This window comes from Heteronotia binoei, chromosome 13, assembly GCF_032191835.1.
Source record: "Heteronotia binoei isolate CCM8104 ecotype False Entrance Well chromosome 13, APGP_CSIRO_Hbin_v1, whole genome shotgun sequence".
NCBI classification, from domain to species: domain Eukaryota; kingdom Metazoa; phylum Chordata; class Lepidosauria; order Squamata; family Gekkonidae; genus Heteronotia; species Heteronotia binoei.
In genome coordinates, this window is record NC_083235.1 from 62091610 (window position 1) to 62110425 (window position 18816).

General features: G+C 44.7%; 1 protein-coding gene across 1 annotated transcript in view; it reads right to left on the reverse strand.

Annotated features, from left to right (window-relative positions):
- Window positions 1-425: 425 nt before the first annotated feature.
- ARHGDIA (Rho GDP dissociation inhibitor alpha) overlaps window positions 426-18816 on the reverse strand; it is a 29804-nt gene continuing 11413 nt past the window's right edge. The window contains exons 2-6 of the mRNA XM_060252004.1: window positions 5845-6055; window positions 3402-3485; window positions 2700-2776; window positions 2314-2377; window positions 426-1974 (exon numbers count right to left, since the gene is read on the reverse strand). Coding sequence (XP_060107987.1) covers window positions 1775-1974; window positions 2314-2377; window positions 2700-2776; window positions 3402-3485; window positions 5845-6055 — 636 coding nt within the window. The 3' untranslated portion in view covers window positions 426-1774. The remainder of the gene's footprint in view (window positions 1975-2313; window positions 2378-2699; window positions 2777-3401; window positions 3486-5844; window positions 6056-18816) is intronic.

Genomic DNA, 18816 nt, shown 5'->3' on the forward strand with positions numbered 1-18816 from the left:
CCATAATCCAATGTTTCTAGAAGCTTCACATACGGCGACTACTTCAATGAAGAACTACTTCTGTCAAGCACATGATAGCTGAAACATGCACAGGAAACATCCCTGGCAGAAGACAGAGTATGATAGAGCAACAAGGGGGGGGGGGGAGGGTGTTATCCAGTAGAGATTTTCTGTGAATCGGGAGAGGAAGTCATTGTTCCATGTATTGAAGCGTCCACTGGAATGTGCCAAACAGCCAAGACCAGGAGAAAAGAGCTTTTGCTAAATAAAGAAGGGGTGAGGGAACCCAGCGGAGGTAGCACTAGAAGACAGCAAGTGTAGAATGAAATCTGCAGTGTCCCCAATGCATCTTCTGTTTCACAGCGTATCTGTGTGCTAGCTCTGTCTTTACCAATAGTCATTTCACAAGGAGATCAAGCCCACGATCATTTTCAATATTTTATTTTGTCAGAAGGGGAAGCTGATGACTCCAAATCTGTTAAACCGTATCTAAGATTTACAAAATGCACCAAATCAAACAAAAATCTCCTCTAAGGAAAGGAGCAGGGAGGAGGATGAAAGGGCAGAGATATAGCTATGAAAGAACCACACACTTGGTCCCAGTTCTAGCACAACATTGGGACTCAAAGCAGCCCACTGAGCAAGACTGCCAAGCTGGAACACGCCTGCCCGGCAAGCAGAGATCTCAGACTCCGCACACCTCCTGCTTTTTCCACTGCCAGGTCACTGGAGTTTTGCTGGGGCTACTCAGGTATCATCAGAGAAAGGAATCTAATCAAGGCAATAATAAATACTGACAGGCCAGGCACACAATTTCAAAGGCAGAATACATAAGGCATTCACTGCTCTTGACCATTTGCTCATTGCAAGCTCTTTGTTCAGATCAGATGAGGAACAGCTGAGCTAGGCCAATCCATCTGCCACTCCTGAAATCCAAAGGCTGCCCTGGGGACTTCAGTGCTTTGCAACCAATTGGGGTGTGATAGAACTGACAAGGAGATGACGGTGGCACTACTACGAAGCCTATCTGCCCCGCTGGAAGCAAATGCTTCCCTGGCTTTGGGGAGCCTGTTAAGTGTAGCAGCCTGAACCCTGCTTAAGACCTTGGGAGAATTCAGCATCAGCAGGATTATGGTCTGGCAAGGAGATGCCAAACAGAAGGGAGGGGAATGTGTGTATGGACGGGATAGGAGCACATATAAAAAGTGTAACAAGGTCTGGGGGGGCCCCTCCCTGGGGGATGTATGTTACACACATTAAGGCATCATGGTTACATAAACCATCACAAATGGGAAGCCAGCCTATCCTCCCCGCCAAGGGAAGGGGGAAGGCAGGCCATGGACATGATTGAGCCTGGAAACAAATTGGGACAGCAGGCAGTTGCTGGCCTGCATGGAATCATGATTCCTCAGTACTTCACCTCTTGCCCAGAGACAGGATTGCCTCCGAATCCTCTCCCCCCAACAAGCAGGAACATTGCTTTCCTTTTAGAACCTGCCTGAAATATATTCCAATGGGTTAGAAGCAGCAGTGAAATAAGCCGAGGAGGCGGCCATGAAGCACGCCTGCCTCTGTGCTCAGGGACAGACAGGGTAGGTTTGGTCAATTTCTTTCAGTGATTCTCAAGGGGGGAAACGGGAGTTGACCCAAGAAGTCTTCCTGGTGAGCTAAAAGGGGAAGGGGATGGGTATCCAATGCCAGCACTTTGGTACAGGGTGGGGGTTTCTACTGTAGCCACTGTCTGAGCAATTCTTGGGATTTGGCATTAGAAGGACTAATCCTTCCACTCCTTCTTGATGGTCAGGTTCCACTCCCAGGACAGATGGTCCGTCTTGTCATCATCTGTAAATTTCGACTTGATGTTGTAGCTGCCCCGGGCCAACATACCCTTGGGGGCTTCCTCCATAGGGGTTAAGAACTCATACTCTTCAGCACGTGGCCCGTAACTCCCAACCATGTAATCAGTCTTGTCAACTGGAAGAAGACAAAAGCAGTGACAACTTGTGAACCGCCAAGAACAAAGACTATTGAAACAAATGAATACATCTCCTTCAAGAGAAACATTTGAGCCTCCTTAAACAGTCAGCCCTATCTATTTACTGTTCTGCCTTCTCTGCAGCTCGTATTCAAACACAAATTATGCTCTCACCACATTAGGTAGCCCCATCTGTGAAATCTGGCTTCAGTCTAAGGAGATAAACGCTCCTTTGCAAAGAGACTTTGCCACAGGGATGGCATTTCTTTGCCTGAAAGCAGCACAGGAGATAAGGGATGTACAATATAGGGCAGCTTCCTCCCTTTGCAAGCACTCACTTTTTACTCCTTTCCTGAATGTGTGCTGAATGTACTTTAATCCTGAAACGATCTCCTTGTTCACCTAAAAGAGACAAAAGAGATCAGCCAATATGAAACTGACAAGCAATGTTCCCTCTAAGACGCAGAGTCTTGTGAGAAAAAATTCTACTTTGTGAGCTACTGGCATTGAAGTTGTGAGCTACTGCATAAATTAGTGTGCTCCGGGGTCATCCTTCCTGAAGTAAGACAAAAATGTGTGAGCTAGAGGCTAAAAATTGGTGAGCTGCCTCACACTAACTCAACTTAGAGGGAACATTACTGACAAGCACCCTTCCCACAGCCAGAACAAGGTAAGGATCCCATCTCCCTGTATGTTTGCTTAACTACCACTGCATAAGTCTTACCTGAAAGGAGATTTTTATCCGATACTCCATACCCTCCTTTAGCACAAATGACTGCTTCTTGAAACTCTCCAAGTCACCTGGACAGCATGAAGGCAGGAATGAGTGAAACTGTCCCCAGTGAGCAAGACAGTCCCTTTAATATCAGCTTGATCTCTATTAATCAAACATTACTTTTCTACTTCCTATAGTAGTCTGAATGCTTGTCTAACATTACACCAAGGCCACAGAAAACATGAAAAGGGAGTTTAAAATTCTAGTCTCAGCACCACAGCTGACACAAGGGATCTTTCTAGCCCACAACAACCAAGAGCAACACTATGATGGCAGCACCATCTGATTATTTTCAACATGGAAGCCTACTAGAGGGGCTCAAATTGAAATGGATAGATAGGAGCAGTGAAATAACTGTCATATGGAAGAATCCTGGCCCTATAAATGGCTTATACACAAGCTTGCTCCATATGAAAAAAGATGAGCCTTAAATTATATCAATAGGAACTTTGCTGGGGTGGAATCTCTTCAGAAGCTTAGCTCTGAAGAATGCCCCTCCCATCTCATAATCCAACAAAGGGGTAGAACAGCTATATCTTAGCTGTTCTAAGGCAAGCATGGGTGCAAAATACTGAGGGCAGAGACTTCTCTGTTGAAGCAGCCTACTCTGCCTTCACAGGACAGATCTCCATTCTGAAGCAACCCACTCACCTTTGAGATCCAATTCCAATGGGCCAGGGGCACTGGCACAAACCAGAGTCAATTTTGTTACCACCACATTTGGAGTACTGGGATCTAGAACAGAAGAGAGAAAAGAACTAGATCAGGGGTGTCAAACATACAGCCCACGGGCTCATCCATCCATCCCACAAGCAACTTCCTTCTCCTACTTCCTTTTCCAGGGCTTCTGCAGCAGTTGTACCATAGATTGCTTCTCCCCCCAGCTCCCTCAGTGGCTCTTTGCCTCTTGCCTCCCTCCCCTCTGTCTCTCTTCCTCACACAGTTCCCTCAGTGGGGAGAGATACAAAGACAAGCCTCTCTCTCACACATGCTCACATTCAGCTTCTGCTTCCTTCTCTGAGACTGCTCCTCCTCTTTTAGGAAGGAGAGGGTAAGAGGGACAGAGAGGAATAGAAGTCTCATGACAGTTTTACGATTTAAGCCATGATTCATTTGAGATATGAGCTTTTGTGCACAAGCACACTTCTTCAGAGGGAGGATGGGTGGATTCTTCTGACAAAGAAAATTTACATTGAGGAAATGATTTTGGCCTAGTCTTTAAAAAAAAGAGAGAGACTGGATTTCTCTGTTCCTCTCTAGATTTTATTTTCTTTCAAAAAGACCTGATTAGAAATTAGAACATTTGGATTGGTCCGTTTATCTTGGAGACTGGAGTGATTTCAGATACCAAATGATAATAGCACACATTAGTAATGAGACAGGAAAACTAGCTCTCAGCTCGGTCCAGCAGGATTGCATTGTCTTGAGCTTAATTATCAACGGCAATTCAGCAGTCTCATTCTTATCTCTTTGACATTATTTTGTAAGTGCACTGCTGCTCTTAGGTCAACAACTTAATATTGTGGTTTCTAAGGTCAGATGTCCATTTATTCTTTGCATCCTCCTGGATGGAACGGACACCTACGTGCCCTGTCTCCTTACTAACGCTGGCATCTTCATGCCTACTACACCTCCACATATCACACCTAATCCAATCAAGCCTGCTATTATCATTCACCTGCTATTGCCATTCGACATATGAAATCATCTTTATAAAGTTTATATCTCCAGTACCTTGTGCTATGTTTTATAGAATGGCCTGGCCCAACAAAATGACATTTATGTCAGATCCACCCCTCATAACAAATGAGTCTGACACCTCAACACTAGATGGTATGCAGACCAGTCCTCTGTGCGCTCAACTGATCACTGCAGATACAAGCAGCTTCTTTAATTACTACAAGGCCTCTTTGTGATATACCAGGGGTGGCCAAACTTGCTTACCTTAAGAGTCACATGTCTGAGAGCTGCAAGATATGACCATCAGATGTTTTGAGAGCCGCAAGACAGGGAGGGAGGAAAGCAAATAGGAGAGAGGGAGGAGAGGTGGAAAGAAAGCAACTTTAACTTTAAATGCATTCTCCAAGCTGCCAGCTAGCTTGGCTTGGATAAGTGATTTAAAGAGAAAAAATGTCTTTTTCAAGCTAGCCAACAGAGCAATGAGGGCTTCAAGAGCCACATAATGTGTGTGAAAGAGTCACATGTGGCTCCTGAGCCACAGTTTGGCCACCCCTGTGATATACTATACCTGAAACGCTAGGAATCCTCTACTTTCATTTTAAAGATTTCAACCTTCTAGAAACAGATTTTGGAGAAACATGAAATTATCTCAAATTTAACTACCACTCTGTCTTACTGACCAGTGACAGTCCTGCCATTTCAGGTTCTTCCACAAAGACAAACCTCAAACTAAGATTCCTTTTGCTTTAACTCTAATTGCAAGCCTATTTGATATGTGCCACTTATTCAAACACACATAAGTGTATTGCTGTGCATTAGATATACTAAACTGCTAATCTCTCTCAGATGGTCCTTTTTAGGCTGGATCCACCCACATATCTTCAAGATCCTAATGCCCAACTCTGGCTAGCTACAGGGCCGGCATGTCCAACAGGCAGCCTTAGGCGCCAGCCCAGGGGGAGAGCACCGGTTTCTGCCCTCCCTCTCACCCTCACTTCCATGGCAAGAGAAATATGCAAGCCCAGTGGCATGGTGCACCTCCTGCGCCTCAGAGCACGCTGCCGCCGGGCTTGCATATTGATGCATATTGCCATCATTCCATCTCCTGGCTTCCGGAAGTCAGGAGGTGGAGCAACAGCAGCCCAGCAGCAGGCACGCATACTCTGAGACACAGAAGATGCACCACATTGCCAGGCTTGCAGTGGAGGGAAGGTGCGGGCCACAGGGCGGAGCCTTGCCTGGGGTGCCAGCCTTGCGCTGGCACTCACACATGGGCGCTGGCCAGCTAGATTGCTCACCTGTACCCAGATGGGAAAGAAGACCTGCCTCAAAGAGACACTGGGTAATCTGAAGGGAGGGGGTAATCTAAACAGCCCTGTTCTTTTACAGACAGATACACCCTGCAGGAACTCACCAGCAGCAATGGTTACATTTCCAAGGAGGGCCTCTTTGTACTTGCGCAAACTCTCATCATCTTTGTCTAGTTCTTGGATCTCCTGGATGCTCTTCTGGGCAGGGGGTTTGTAATTGACGGAGTGCTCATCCTCTTCATTTTCAGCTGCAATCTGGGCCAGCTGCTCAGGGGTAGGTTCTTGTTCAGCCATCTTTGCAAGTACAACGTATATCTAGAATGAAACACAAGGACATGAATTATCACCTGCAAGCGCTAGCAGGAGAAGCTTCCTTATTCAAATGTGAAGAGAGGTCTCAAGATACTGTTCTTCAGTGTTAAGAGATCAGCTTGGAAAAGGGTTCTTCCATGGGAAGACTGCAAATATTCCAAGCCTAATCATTCCCATGCTCATGAGCAACTGCCAGCACTTTGCCAGCTGTTGCTGAAACAAAGTTTTCTTTTGTGGACTGTCACCTAGCCCCCACTATCAAGTGCTAAAGAAATCCAACAGAGCGATATACCTGCTCCTCGCAGTTCTGCTCTCTATTACATGCTAACTTATACCACAACTTGTGCTCCACAATTCACAATGCAGGCAGGTCAGAGTTAGCAGCTGCCTAAGAGGGGTACGGGCACTTGGTACAGTGGATTGCCCTCTTGAACACCCAAGGCTAAACGAGACCAGCTAATACAGCTGCTATTATCAACTTTGCATACCCCCAACACGTCCACATGCTGCAAAGGACATATGAAGTCACTGTATTCAAGGAAATTCTCTGGGAAGCCTGGAAGAAATCTGAGGTTGTGTTCTCCAACAGCAGGCTTTCAAAGGCTTTAGAACTTCCTTGCTGTGGTGGTGGCAGAAGGGAAGCCCAGCGGTCTTGAGCTTTTTACAAGGATGCTGCGCAGAGAGATTGCTGCTCTCCCAAACTGCCTCCTCCCTTCATCGCTGCTACTTCTAAGAAGATCAGAATGAGGGCTAAATTGCTGCCAACACTAACAGATGCCAAAGAGACCTGAAGTATGGAATGCTTGAATTCTAGAAATCATACCCATAGAACAGGGGTCGTCAACCTACGGCCCGCGGGCCAGATGCGGCCCGCTGGGTTATGGCAAAATCAGACCAGAAGTGATGTTCGACCTAAATTTGCGTTAGCAACGCACACTTCCGGCACTGGGCTGAGGCGGCGGAGACAGAGTGTGAGGTGATACCGAGGTGAGGTGAGTTCCCAGGCCAGGGTGTGTGGTGTGGGGAAGGGAGAGAGATGCAGAAGACGGAGAACTGACAGCCTGCGGCCTTGTACAGTAACGGCAGTCCGGCCCTCCAACAGTCTGAGGGACAGTGAACTGGCCCCCTATTTAAAAAGTTTGAGGACCCCTGCCATAGAACATCAGCCAACTTACCAACTCCTGGATAAAGTACTAAGTCTTCCATTTATATAATGCAAGAGGAAACTAGATTAGAGGCATGCAATATTTTTTTAACCAGTTTTTTGTTTGGGTCTATTGGACCTGAAAATTTTTGGGGAATTCGAAAAAGTCCAGATCCCGATACTGGTGCAGTATTTGGATCCAGGATTTATTTTTTTAAAAAAAAATCCTGAATGTCTTCAGGTCCAATAGACACGAGAAGAAAAATACTAATTTCCAAAAAAAGCCAGCACAAAGCTGAGCCATCAGGGAACAATCTGCTCCCTGTGGGCACAGCCAATCCTGGCTGGGCTTGTTTCTTCTGCAGTCTGGTTTAAACTAGGCTGCAGGATAAGTTAAGTCCCAGAAGCTGCTGCGCTGCACAAAGCATATTGCACTGTGCAGCACAGAATATCCCGACTGGGCTCACTTCTCCTGCAGCCCGATACAACTTGGGTTTCAGGAGAAGCCAGTGCAAAGCCCAGCCTGCAGGAGCAATCTGTTTCCAGTGGCAGAGCAGATCCTGCAGCTGGCTTCTTCAGAGACCTGATTTAAACTGAGCTGCATGAGAAACCACCCCCAAGCCAAACCAGCAGGAAAAGTCTGCTCACCACCAACCCAGGCTGATCCTCAGGCTGTCTGCTGCCAGGGCTAGCTCACCCACTAGGCAAACTAGGAATTTGCCTAGGGCGCCAGGAGGAGGGCACCAAATTGGGCTCTCCCCTGTCCAGCATCCAAGACAAATGCCTAGTTTGTCCTTCCCCCCACCATGCCACCATCACCATGCTGCCGCATCCAGCCTCCCCCTGCAGCGCCGTGCTACACTCCTTCGCCCCGGTGCATTCAGAGCAGCACCGCTAGAATTGCCCCTACCCTTTTAGATGTGGCCTGGGCATCTCTGCGCTCCCTCTTGAGAGAACGCTCAACGAGGCTTTGCTCTCCCCTCACCACCGGAAGTGGCTTTGCTCCCCCCCTCATCACTCAAGAGAGAGCACGGAGATGCCCCGGCCACATCTAAACGGGTAGGGGTGATTCTAGCAGCGCTTCTCAGAACACGCCAGGGGGGTAGGCAGGCATCAGAGCATGGTGCCACATAAGGGAACGGAGGGGGCGGCCTAGCCTGGGGTGTGCACACGCCTAGGGCCCCCAAGGGCAGGGGGCGGCAGACAGTGAGTCTGTCAGGGGCGCCACATGCCCTTGGGCCGTCCCTGTCTGCTGCAGTTAAAGTGCAGTAGAAGCCTGACAAACAGAGGCTACAGCAATCTGCTCCAGACTCTCTGCTGTTTTTCAGATCTGCCTGTTAATTCCAGAATATATCCAGAGGCTTTTTTTTCCAGGAGTTTCCTGATGTATTCCTGAGACCCAGACACATTTGGGATGCTGAAATCTACCTGAAAACTAACAGTAAGGTATTTTGGGGTAGATTTCTGGCTCAGGTAGACCTGAATGCACACCCCTAAACTAGATCAAACAGGGAGAAACGCATATGACTAAAACTAAAGTAAAACCAGTTCCTTAGTATCAAAACATCACGGGATGGAAAGTAGCTAATTCCAGATTAATCCCAGTAAATATATTTGACCTCAGCAATTTGAAGTCTTGGAGACTTGTCTTATCACTTCACATTACACTGAGATTCCAGCACAGGCCTTTTCTACCACTTAGCGTTTTACGTCTTGTGCAGCCAACAGTCCTCTTGGGTCTAAAGCATGAGTACTTTTGTGCACCTCCCAACTCTAGACCCCTTTTCTGACACCATTACTGCATGGACCTGAAGACTACCAACCGTGTATATTGAGAGAGAGCACACCATCCGCCACAATCACCGTACTGCATGAACGGGAGCAAGGTGTGAATTTACAGTGGGTCCTGAGGTGCAACAAGCATGAACCAACAGGTTGTGTTCACATGTACATACATGGGATATATGCATGCTGCCCCTGTTCCCAATATGTTTGATTGGCAAGCTCCTGGTAACGTCTGTAAAGGATTTAGGAGTACTAGAAAACCAGAAGTTACTAATCCACAGAACTATATTTCTCAGGATGATCCAGACTCACCACACAGAACGTTATGGCTTTCCAAGTCAATGTGTTACACTGTGGTTGGGCTAGGATCTCAGAGATCCAAGTTTGAACATCCACTCCGCTGGGGAAGCTTGTTGATTAACAGCTTAGCCTTTATCACAGACTGGTTTGTCAAGATAAAATGGGAGCAGCGAATGATGTAAACCAATGTGGGTCCACATCTGAGAGAAAGGCAAGGTATAAATGATGTAAATAAACGGTCTGGGAAAGGAAAGGCCCCCTGTGCAAGCACCAGTCGTTTCCGACTCTGGGGTGACGTTGCTGTCACGTTTTCACAGCAGACTTTTTACGGGGTGGTTTGCCATTGCCTTCCCCAGTCATCTACATTTTCTCCCAGCAAACTGGGTACTCATTTTACCGACCTCAGAAGGATGGAATGGGTTATTTTTGTCTGACATAAATAAATGGTTCTACTGGTCAGCCTCCAAGGAAGCTTACAATAAAGAAAATAAAAATCCACATGTCAGCTCAGAAGTAACTTAAGCATCTGAACCTTACACTTTCCAGCAGTTTTAAACTGAGCAGAAGCTCATCGAGTAATCAAGTCCATTCATTTAAGAAAAAAAAATCTGTCTTTGTTGTCGTTCCCCCTGCTGGCTGAACCAGGCAGCAGACATAGGGTAACTTACAGTGCAACTGAAACAAACATCAAATATTGGGGAAACACCACAAGGATGTTTTAAAGAAAAGAATGCAGAGAATGTAACATGAGAGATTGGAAAGACTGGAATTTTATAACTTCAAATATTTATCAAGGCAGCTAAGGAGAAAGTAGGAGGAGGCAGAGAAACTGAACTCACAGACCAAAAGGAACTCTGCGACAGACTGCTGTTCAACTAGCGTAGCCAGCAGCAATTAATGATTAGACTCTTGTTTTTAATGATTAGACTCTTGTTTTTATTACCTATAGTGGTTGTGTTACGCCTGTTTCAAATCATGAAGAAAAACTGCTACGCATACATTAGACCGGGGATGGCCAAACTTGCTTAATGTAAGAGTCACATAGAACAGGGGTGGCCAACGGTAGCTCTCCAGATGTTTTTTGCCTACAACTCCCATCAGCCCCAGCCAGCATGGCCAATGGCTGGGGCTGATGGGAGTTTGTAGGCAAAAAAACATCTGGAGAGCTACCGTTGGCCACCCCTGACATAGAATAAACATCAGGTGCTGGAGGAAGGAAGGGAGATGGGGAGAGGCAGGAGGGAGAAAGTGGTGGAAAGAAAGCAACTTTAAATACATTCTCCAAGCCATTGACTGGCTTGAAGTGATTCAAAGAGGAACGCCTTCTCCGAGCTGACCGGTGGGGGCTTCAAGAGCCACAAAATATGTGTGGAAATATGTGGCTCCAGAGTCACAGTTTGACCACCCCTGCATTAGACTGAAGGAATGCAACACCACTCTTCTCACAGGTCCTTTAAGAATAAGATTAAACCATGTGGCTTTAACTTTAATTCCTGCATAACAAACAAACAAACAAAAAAAACCCCTACACATAGCTAAGAAATATGATCCTTTGACAAGAAGGAAAGCAGAAGCAACATAAGACGAAAAGCTGGCTTCCCTGGCAAATTGAAGCCTATGTATCTCCCAAATGAGGTAGCAGCAAGTGCCAGAAAATGAACACTATCACCCTTCGGAGGTGACAGTGGTCCTGAGTGTGTGCTTAATCTAGGAAGACCACACTCGCCTGCTTCCCCACATTTCAAACACTTGTTTTCGTAACCTGAGGAGGATAGAAGCAGTCACTCGATATAAGCAGAGCTCAGCATAAAAAGAAACTCTTTTCCAGGATGGATTTGATTTAAATCGAATCAAATCACTAGTCAGTAACACTTGATACATAAAGGCTAAGTCTTGCTGGCCTTAATTATTTACAACCCAGAGGGAGGTTTCATTTTAGTAAATAACTTTAGAGGTTAGTTTTCGTTATATAGGTAATTATGAAATCACTGCAAAGCGAAACTATCTTCGGTTTAACAGGTTAATCATTCATATTTGGACAACTTTTCCACTGTACTTTATTGGAAAGAAAAATAATCATTAACGATAACCATTTAAATTGTTTTATTTAACTAAGACAACAACATATAGGGTCTGCTTACACTTCCATGAGGATACATTCAAAGCTCAAGACTTCTGGAGTATTTTGCTCAAAAAGTTTCACTTCCATTTGTACTGCTTGCCCCTGCCGCACATTTAGCTCTTAACATCTCCTCATCCAGACCTATTCCACCCAAACAACCTTATAGTCACTGAACTTCTTGCAAATTAGCACTTAAGAGATAAGGGGTTGATTCTATGTGCACAGATTTGCAGGGGACCAATAGGACTGAGATTTCCTAACTCGATGTTTATTTTATAACATTTTTGCTGTGAAGAGACATGTTATCTCTGCAGGCACAAATTCAGTTTCGAGAACGGCAAAACCAAGCATCTGAGATAATATCTTTTAGACAGAAAAACTGCCCAACAATCTTACAGAAGCCTCTGGGAAAGCATGATATTGTGAATGGATTAGTGGGATTCATTTACCATTAAAAAAATTAAATATTGCATGATATATAACTAAAAACAAATCCTTATCTCATGATGAATAACCTTTGGACTGTATATCTTAAATAGAAAACTATCTTCAGGTAGATTTTTCCTCAAAAATCATTCTATTTTAAAAAATCCATTGATTTTTATCCACCCTGCTCTTTTCTAACCTCTTTAAAATCAAACTTTCTTAAAGGGACTGTTGCCATGGTTAATTTAGTTTTGTTGCATTTACACACAAGGCAAATCAAACTTATTTAGGGAGGGGTTCACTATGACAAAATAGGATAATTCATCCAGGCTTTTCATGAACCTAGGGGAGTATGCAAAAAAAAAAAAAATGAGTATTTTTCAGGTTCAGGAAACTAAACCTAAAAATATTGATATATACCAATATGCCCACATCCTAATAACAGTAGGATACTGTGACTTGGGAAATGTGGCATTGCTGAATTTATTCAGCTCCATACCTCCCCAAGTCGTGCAGCAAAACTGGCATGTATCAAGGAGAGAAAGGAAGGTAGTCTCTTTAAATACCTTCCCTTCACTCCATGATGCATGCTGCGGCTGCAGGGAGGAAAGGGAGGTATTTAAAGTTTAAATACCCTCCCTGAGTCACTGCAGCAGCAGGGAATGAAGGGAAGATAGGTTTAAAGCAAAGGTGTCAAATATATGGCCCACAGGATGAACAGGCCCATCCATTGCCCCTATCTGGCCCATACGCAACCTTCTTCCTGCTGGTGCTCTGCTCCCCAGCCTCAGCTCCTCTTTATTCTTCCCAGTCTGGTCACACCTCTCCTCTCCCCTGTCACTGCCTTTTCAGCTCAGCTTCCAACCCAAAGCATGGACAGCTGATTTGGCAAAGGTTAGGTGGGGAGGGGCCCAAGGGTAGGGAGGCAGGGGATAGCCCAGCCAATCCCCACTAGGAGGAGCACGCTGCTGAGGTCGAAAGGAAGGGACTGCATGCCAGGATCTTCACTCTTCTTTGCTCTCAAGGAAGCTCTTTGGACACCGAGAGCCCCCACTTTGAGGGCACCTGTCAGTCTCCACATGGGAAGCCAACTCATATCGCAGATGGCTGCTAGTTCAGGGTTGCTGCTGTATGCTCACTAGCTCCCACCCCCTTTGGAGCTTTCCACTCCAGCCTATTTGGGCAAGCTTTCTCACTTTGCTCTCTTGTCATTCGGCTTCAGGCTGAAAGTAGGAGTTGGCAACTACACCAGCCACTTTGGGGGTTCCCTTTTTGGGCTTTGCATCTTAGCTCATTCCCCTTCTCCACAAATTCCCACCCAGTTCAGACAAGCATGGTCGTGGGGAGCAGTCTCTCGTGCAGCATCTCAAGTTGGACCACATCCCAAGGGGTGGGGGGGGGGGGAGGAGAAGTGCCATCTCACTGAACAGCCTGAAGGATGCTGCCAAGCACCCAGTCAAGCGCAATATGAAGAGTTACTGCCACCTTCTTCCAAAGAGGCTGGGCTGAGGCTTTTTGCTTTGAGCCACCTGCCTTGCATTTGGAGGGGACAGATCTTGGGGAAGGGGAAAGTCCAAGAGGGAGAGCTAGAAGGGGGTGGGGGTGAACATTCCTTCAAAGACAAGGATCTCATAATGACAGTCTCTCTCCCCCCCCACACACACACACACCCCATCCTGACTCATTTCCTCCTTCTCCACATTTCCAAGGCCAGAAGTGCAGATTTTGGGGGGGGGGGAGGGGAGTCTAATGTATGGTAGCCAATCTCCAAAGTAGCCATTTCTTCCATGGTGATGCTCTGTATTCTTGAGGCTTGGTGGGCAACAGTGGGAGGGCTTCTGAAGTTCTGCAGCTGCTGGCGAACTTCCTAATGGCACCTGCGTTTTGGTTCCTGTGCGACACAGAGCGTTGGGCTGGATGAGCCGTTGGCCTGACCCAACATGATTTCTCTTATGTTCTAACCCAGTGTGCTGCAACAATGAGAAAAGGCAAACTCTTAAGTGAGGGATGATTAGGAAAGGGATTGAAAATGAACAACAGGTATTACAATGTCTCATCTGGAATACTGTGTAGACTCAGAGGAACTGATAGGCAACTGTGTAAGATAGAATGCTGGACTAGATGGACCACTGCTCTAATCCAGCAGGTCTCTATTTACAGTCTTTATGTTTAAAGCATGTTTGTGTTTAGAGTTAAAAAATAATATCGCTAATTGGGTTTGCCCGTGTCTGGCCTGACAATGTGACATTTATGTCATATCCAGCCCTTGTGAGTTTGACACCCCAGGGAAACCAATCAACTGACAGGAGGACCTGCAGGGCTGACTTGTTTCCCTGGAAAGAAGCCATTTCTGTGCTCCATTTAGCTTCCCCCCCACTCTGTAATGGGAGAGAAAAGGAGCCCTGAAATGGCTGCTAGGCATTTAAACGGTATGGCTGACAGGCAGCTCCACTTCTCAGGTGTTAGGTCTAAATGGCTGACTTAGCAGCTTGGTTTCAGTATAGCTGAAAGCACCTGAATAAAAGCCAAATGATATCAACATTTTTCAGTTCAGCTATATTGGTAGCCAAATATAGACCTCTGATCTATAACCCAAAACCCAATATATAACCCAAAAATACCAACAAGGTGTCTTCCAGGGATTTATTCAGCTTGGTTTCTGCCAAATACATACTCCTATGAACAAGTACTCCTACTCACTGCATCTGCAGCTGAGACATTAGTCACGCTAAGAAGCAGTAAGAAATTTACATGGTTTTTGCAGTAGCGTAAGTATTTCCCATTACAATGTAATGTGGACTAAAGAACATTGTAAAATACACACATACCCTTCACTGTCAGACTGGGTGAGCATGGAGGAGACGCAGCTTCCTCTACAGTACATGATGTCAGCTGCTTCTGAAACAGACTGGCTGTAAAGATGTGGTCAGGCAACACCTCAGCCCACCTCTAAGGCAAGACAACAAGAGAGCTTTGGCAGTAAGATGCCAAATGTTTCCCAGGGATGGGAAGGCCCTGGCAAACTGGTACACTTCCCAGTACATACCAGGCACATTATAAAAAGCACCAGCCCATTAACCCACAGCAACTTACCACTGGTCCTTCTTTACACCTTGCAGAAATTCTTCGTAGTATTGACTGAGTTGCCACCAGCTTAAAAATTATCAGAACAATATAATGGGAAAGGGGCATATAGTCCTCAGCTCTGCACAGAACAAGCAACAATTTGTCCTTAATTCAGAAGTATTTTCTAGTCTGTAAAATGGCACCCAGTCTTCAGGGCCCATGAAGGGGGAACTTTCAGCAAACAGTATTCTCCTCCTACCAAAGGGAGTACCCTGTTCTTGCAACTGGAAGGATTAACAAGATGCAGCCTAGCCCCACTCCATTAGAAAGCAGTGAAAGTCTCCTCAATCAAACAGGAAGTTGGCTCATTCTCCAAGGGTGTGGCCACATGCCTTGGACATTACACTTAAAAGCAACTGGCACAGCTCCACTGCTTTCTCCTCTGGATTAAGCTGCCTACCGGAATCCTGCCTGTTTCTTATTTCCTACTTCCTAAGGCTGGAGAAGAATCTTGAAAGTCCCTTGGACTGCAAGAAGATCAAATCAGTCAGTCCTAAGGGAAATCAACCCTGACTGTTCCCTAGAAGGTCAGATGCTAAAGTCGAAGCTCAAATACTCTGGCCACCAAATGAGAAGGGAGCACTCACTGGAGAAGATCCTGGTGCTGGTAAAGACAGAAGGCAAAAGAAGAAGGATCAGCAAAAGATGAGATGGGTGGACAGCGTTACTGATGTAACAAATACGAATTTGAGCAGACTTTGGAGGATGGTGGAAGACAGGAGGGCCTGGCGTGACTTGTCCATGGGGTCGCAAAGAGTCGGACTTGACGGTGCAACTGAACAACAAAAAAGGCAGCATTCTATTCTGGTGATTTAGGAAACATAGCTATTACACCACCATCTTGTGGCTCCAAACTGTATTGCTAGGCTCAGTGCTGCCTCACTTCCTCACCCTGCCCCCCTCCCAAGGAGCAAAATAGTACTCAGATCATCAGATGCATTGCCAGGAATGACTTCTGTGAAAAAACAGTTTTTTCTTTAGAGGTTTGTAATGAGCACATCCTTCACTCTGAGTTCTAAAATATTTTTATTCTCTTTGGGAAGAGAAGGGGCTGCGGTGCGGGGGGGTCATTAGATCAATTGCGGGGGCATGGCGTCGGAGCCTTCTAAGACGGACACCTAGAGTACTTGCTCTGATTCCCCCTTTTACCTCAGCTCATCTAACTCACACAAACCAGTATATCACCTCTAATAAACATGAGTAAAACATCAAGGACTTCTTTACAATAAAAACTCCAGAGACAACTCAGAACATGGACTTGAGGAGCGAAGACAAAATGGCGGCTGAGGGAACAACTGCTTTCTTGCCCACACCTGTTCCTAATGAGACGACCCTAGAAATGATGTTTAGCAATTTTGAAAAGAAAATAACAGATAACGTATCAGCAATAATCAAACCTCTGACAGATCAGTTTGCCTCATTTCAGATCGCATTCGAAAATGTAAGTAAAGCTACGGGTAGTGCAAGGGAAATCGGGCTGGCTTTACAGGAAGATGTAAAAACACTGAAGAATGAAAATATTACTCTTAAAGAGAAAGTACTCTCACTAGAATCCTCTTCACGCCATTCCAATTTGAAATTTAGGGGTTTTAAAGAGGACTTAAATAATAATCAAGGAAGCAACCTAAATCACATTGCTAACTCTGACCTTGATCGAACCTTATTCCGAACTTTATTCCGCATCAGTGCACACTCTGCTACAATGCCTCCTATTTTGAAAATTATTTATCTGAATGTCCGAGGCCTTAACAATGTTGTTAAGAGGAAACACATCTTATCAAACCTAAAAAAAACTTCAGACATAGCTCTATTACAAGAAACCCACCTACACTCTCCTGCACAACCAACTCTCAAATCTCTCTGAATTCAACATCAGTATCACGCAAATGGAGATTCCAAGTCATGAGGGCTCTCAATATTAATATCTAAAAACATCAGATTCCAACATCATTCATCAAAAATTGACCCCAAAGGCTGTTATATCTTCATTAAAGGCCTACTTGATGAAGAGCTAGTTACAATTGGTTCTATATACTCACCCAATGAAAATCAACTGTCATTTCTGGAGGAGACACTACACACTTTGAGAAACTTCCAAGAAGGCAACTGCTCAGCAATTTCATTGAATGCCCACGAGTTTTTGTATTGAGAGAAAGGAGAAAAGTGCCTCTTTCTCTACCTTCTGAATCCCATGCATAATCTTGTAAACCTCTATCATGTCACCCCGCAGTCAAATTGTACCGAAGATGTTTCAGCTTCAAATGTTTGGGACGCTCTCAAAGCAGTCCTTCGTGGACAAATCATATCTCAGACAACACAACTCAAACGTAAAAAAGAAGCCTTTTGCCTAGAGTTGAAGAAGAGAATTTCCTCTCTTGAAAAATCACACAAAGACACTGGATACCCGCTCAAGTACAAAGAACTCATTTCTGAACGGAAGCTACTAGAAACTATTGAAAGTTCTCATATTAAAAAGAATCTCCTTTTTGTCAAACAGAAATATTGGGTAAAGTCTCCAAAAATGTTAAGACTTCTCTCCTGGAAAGTAAATGAAAGGAAATTTTCAAGAGATGTGAAACTGCTCGAGAAACGGGAACTCTTCATCACAACTCCAGAAAAATCAATGACATTTTTACTCAATACTATCATAACCTCTATTCCTCTAAAAATCCTTCGACAGATGACATCACTGATTATCTGAACTCACACATTGACATCAAGAAAATTGAGGAGCAACACTGCTCAATTGTGGAACAACCAATTGAACCTCAAGAAGTCATTGCTATTAAAAATCTAAAAAACAACAAATCTGCTGGATCAGATGGTTTTCCATCAGTTTTATAAAAAATTTGCACATCTACTAGCTCTACCACCAAAGCTTGCAACGAAATACTCTTTGATGGCAAACTACCACCATCCTGGAACTCAACCTCGATAACTGTTCCACCTAAACAAGGCATAGATTTAGTAACTCATCCTCCTACAGACCTATCTCCCTTTTAAATCAAGACTACAAGATTTTCACGGCAGTAATTATCAAGAGGCTAAATTCTTTTGTAACACAATATATTCATCCTGACCAAGCAAGTTTTATGCCCGGAAGAGACTTAACAACCAATATACATAAAACCATAAATACTATTTCTAATACTAATTGCAAACGTTTGGAGGCACTTCTGCTGTCCTTAGATGTAGAGAAGGCCTTTGATTCTCCTGAAACGTCGTACCTTTTGAAGCTTCTCCATCACATGAATTTTAGTAAGAATTTCTAGAGAATTATCAAAACTATTTATTCCGCACCTTCAGCGCAAATCCACATAAATGGCCTAACATCAGAAAAATTTAAGCTGCATCGGGGAACCAGACAAGGCTGCCCACTATCTCCAGTCCTTTTCACTCTGGCCTTGGAACCGCTGGCATTGGCAATACTTAATGACTCTGAGATTCATGGAGTAGAACTTGGCTCCCGCACATCCAAAATTAGTTTATTTGCAGACGATATGCTGTTATATTTAACAAATCCTAAAACATCACTGAAGAATCTGGAAACTACTCTCAAACGTTTTAGCAATATCTCGCGCTTATGTATTAATCCAAATCTTCTATTCTACCTCTACAACTTACCTCAGATACTGAACTATATATTCGTCAACACTATAGATACCAATGGTCTTCAAAATCACTTACTTATCTAGGAGTTCAGATTCCTTGTAATCTCAACAATATTCTAAAATTCAACCACCTACACATCTCTCAAGAAATCCAACAAACCACAAACAAATGGAACAAACTTAATACATCTTTTCATGACAGACTGCAGCTTGTTAAATAATTCCTCTTTCCTAAATGGCTGTTCTTATT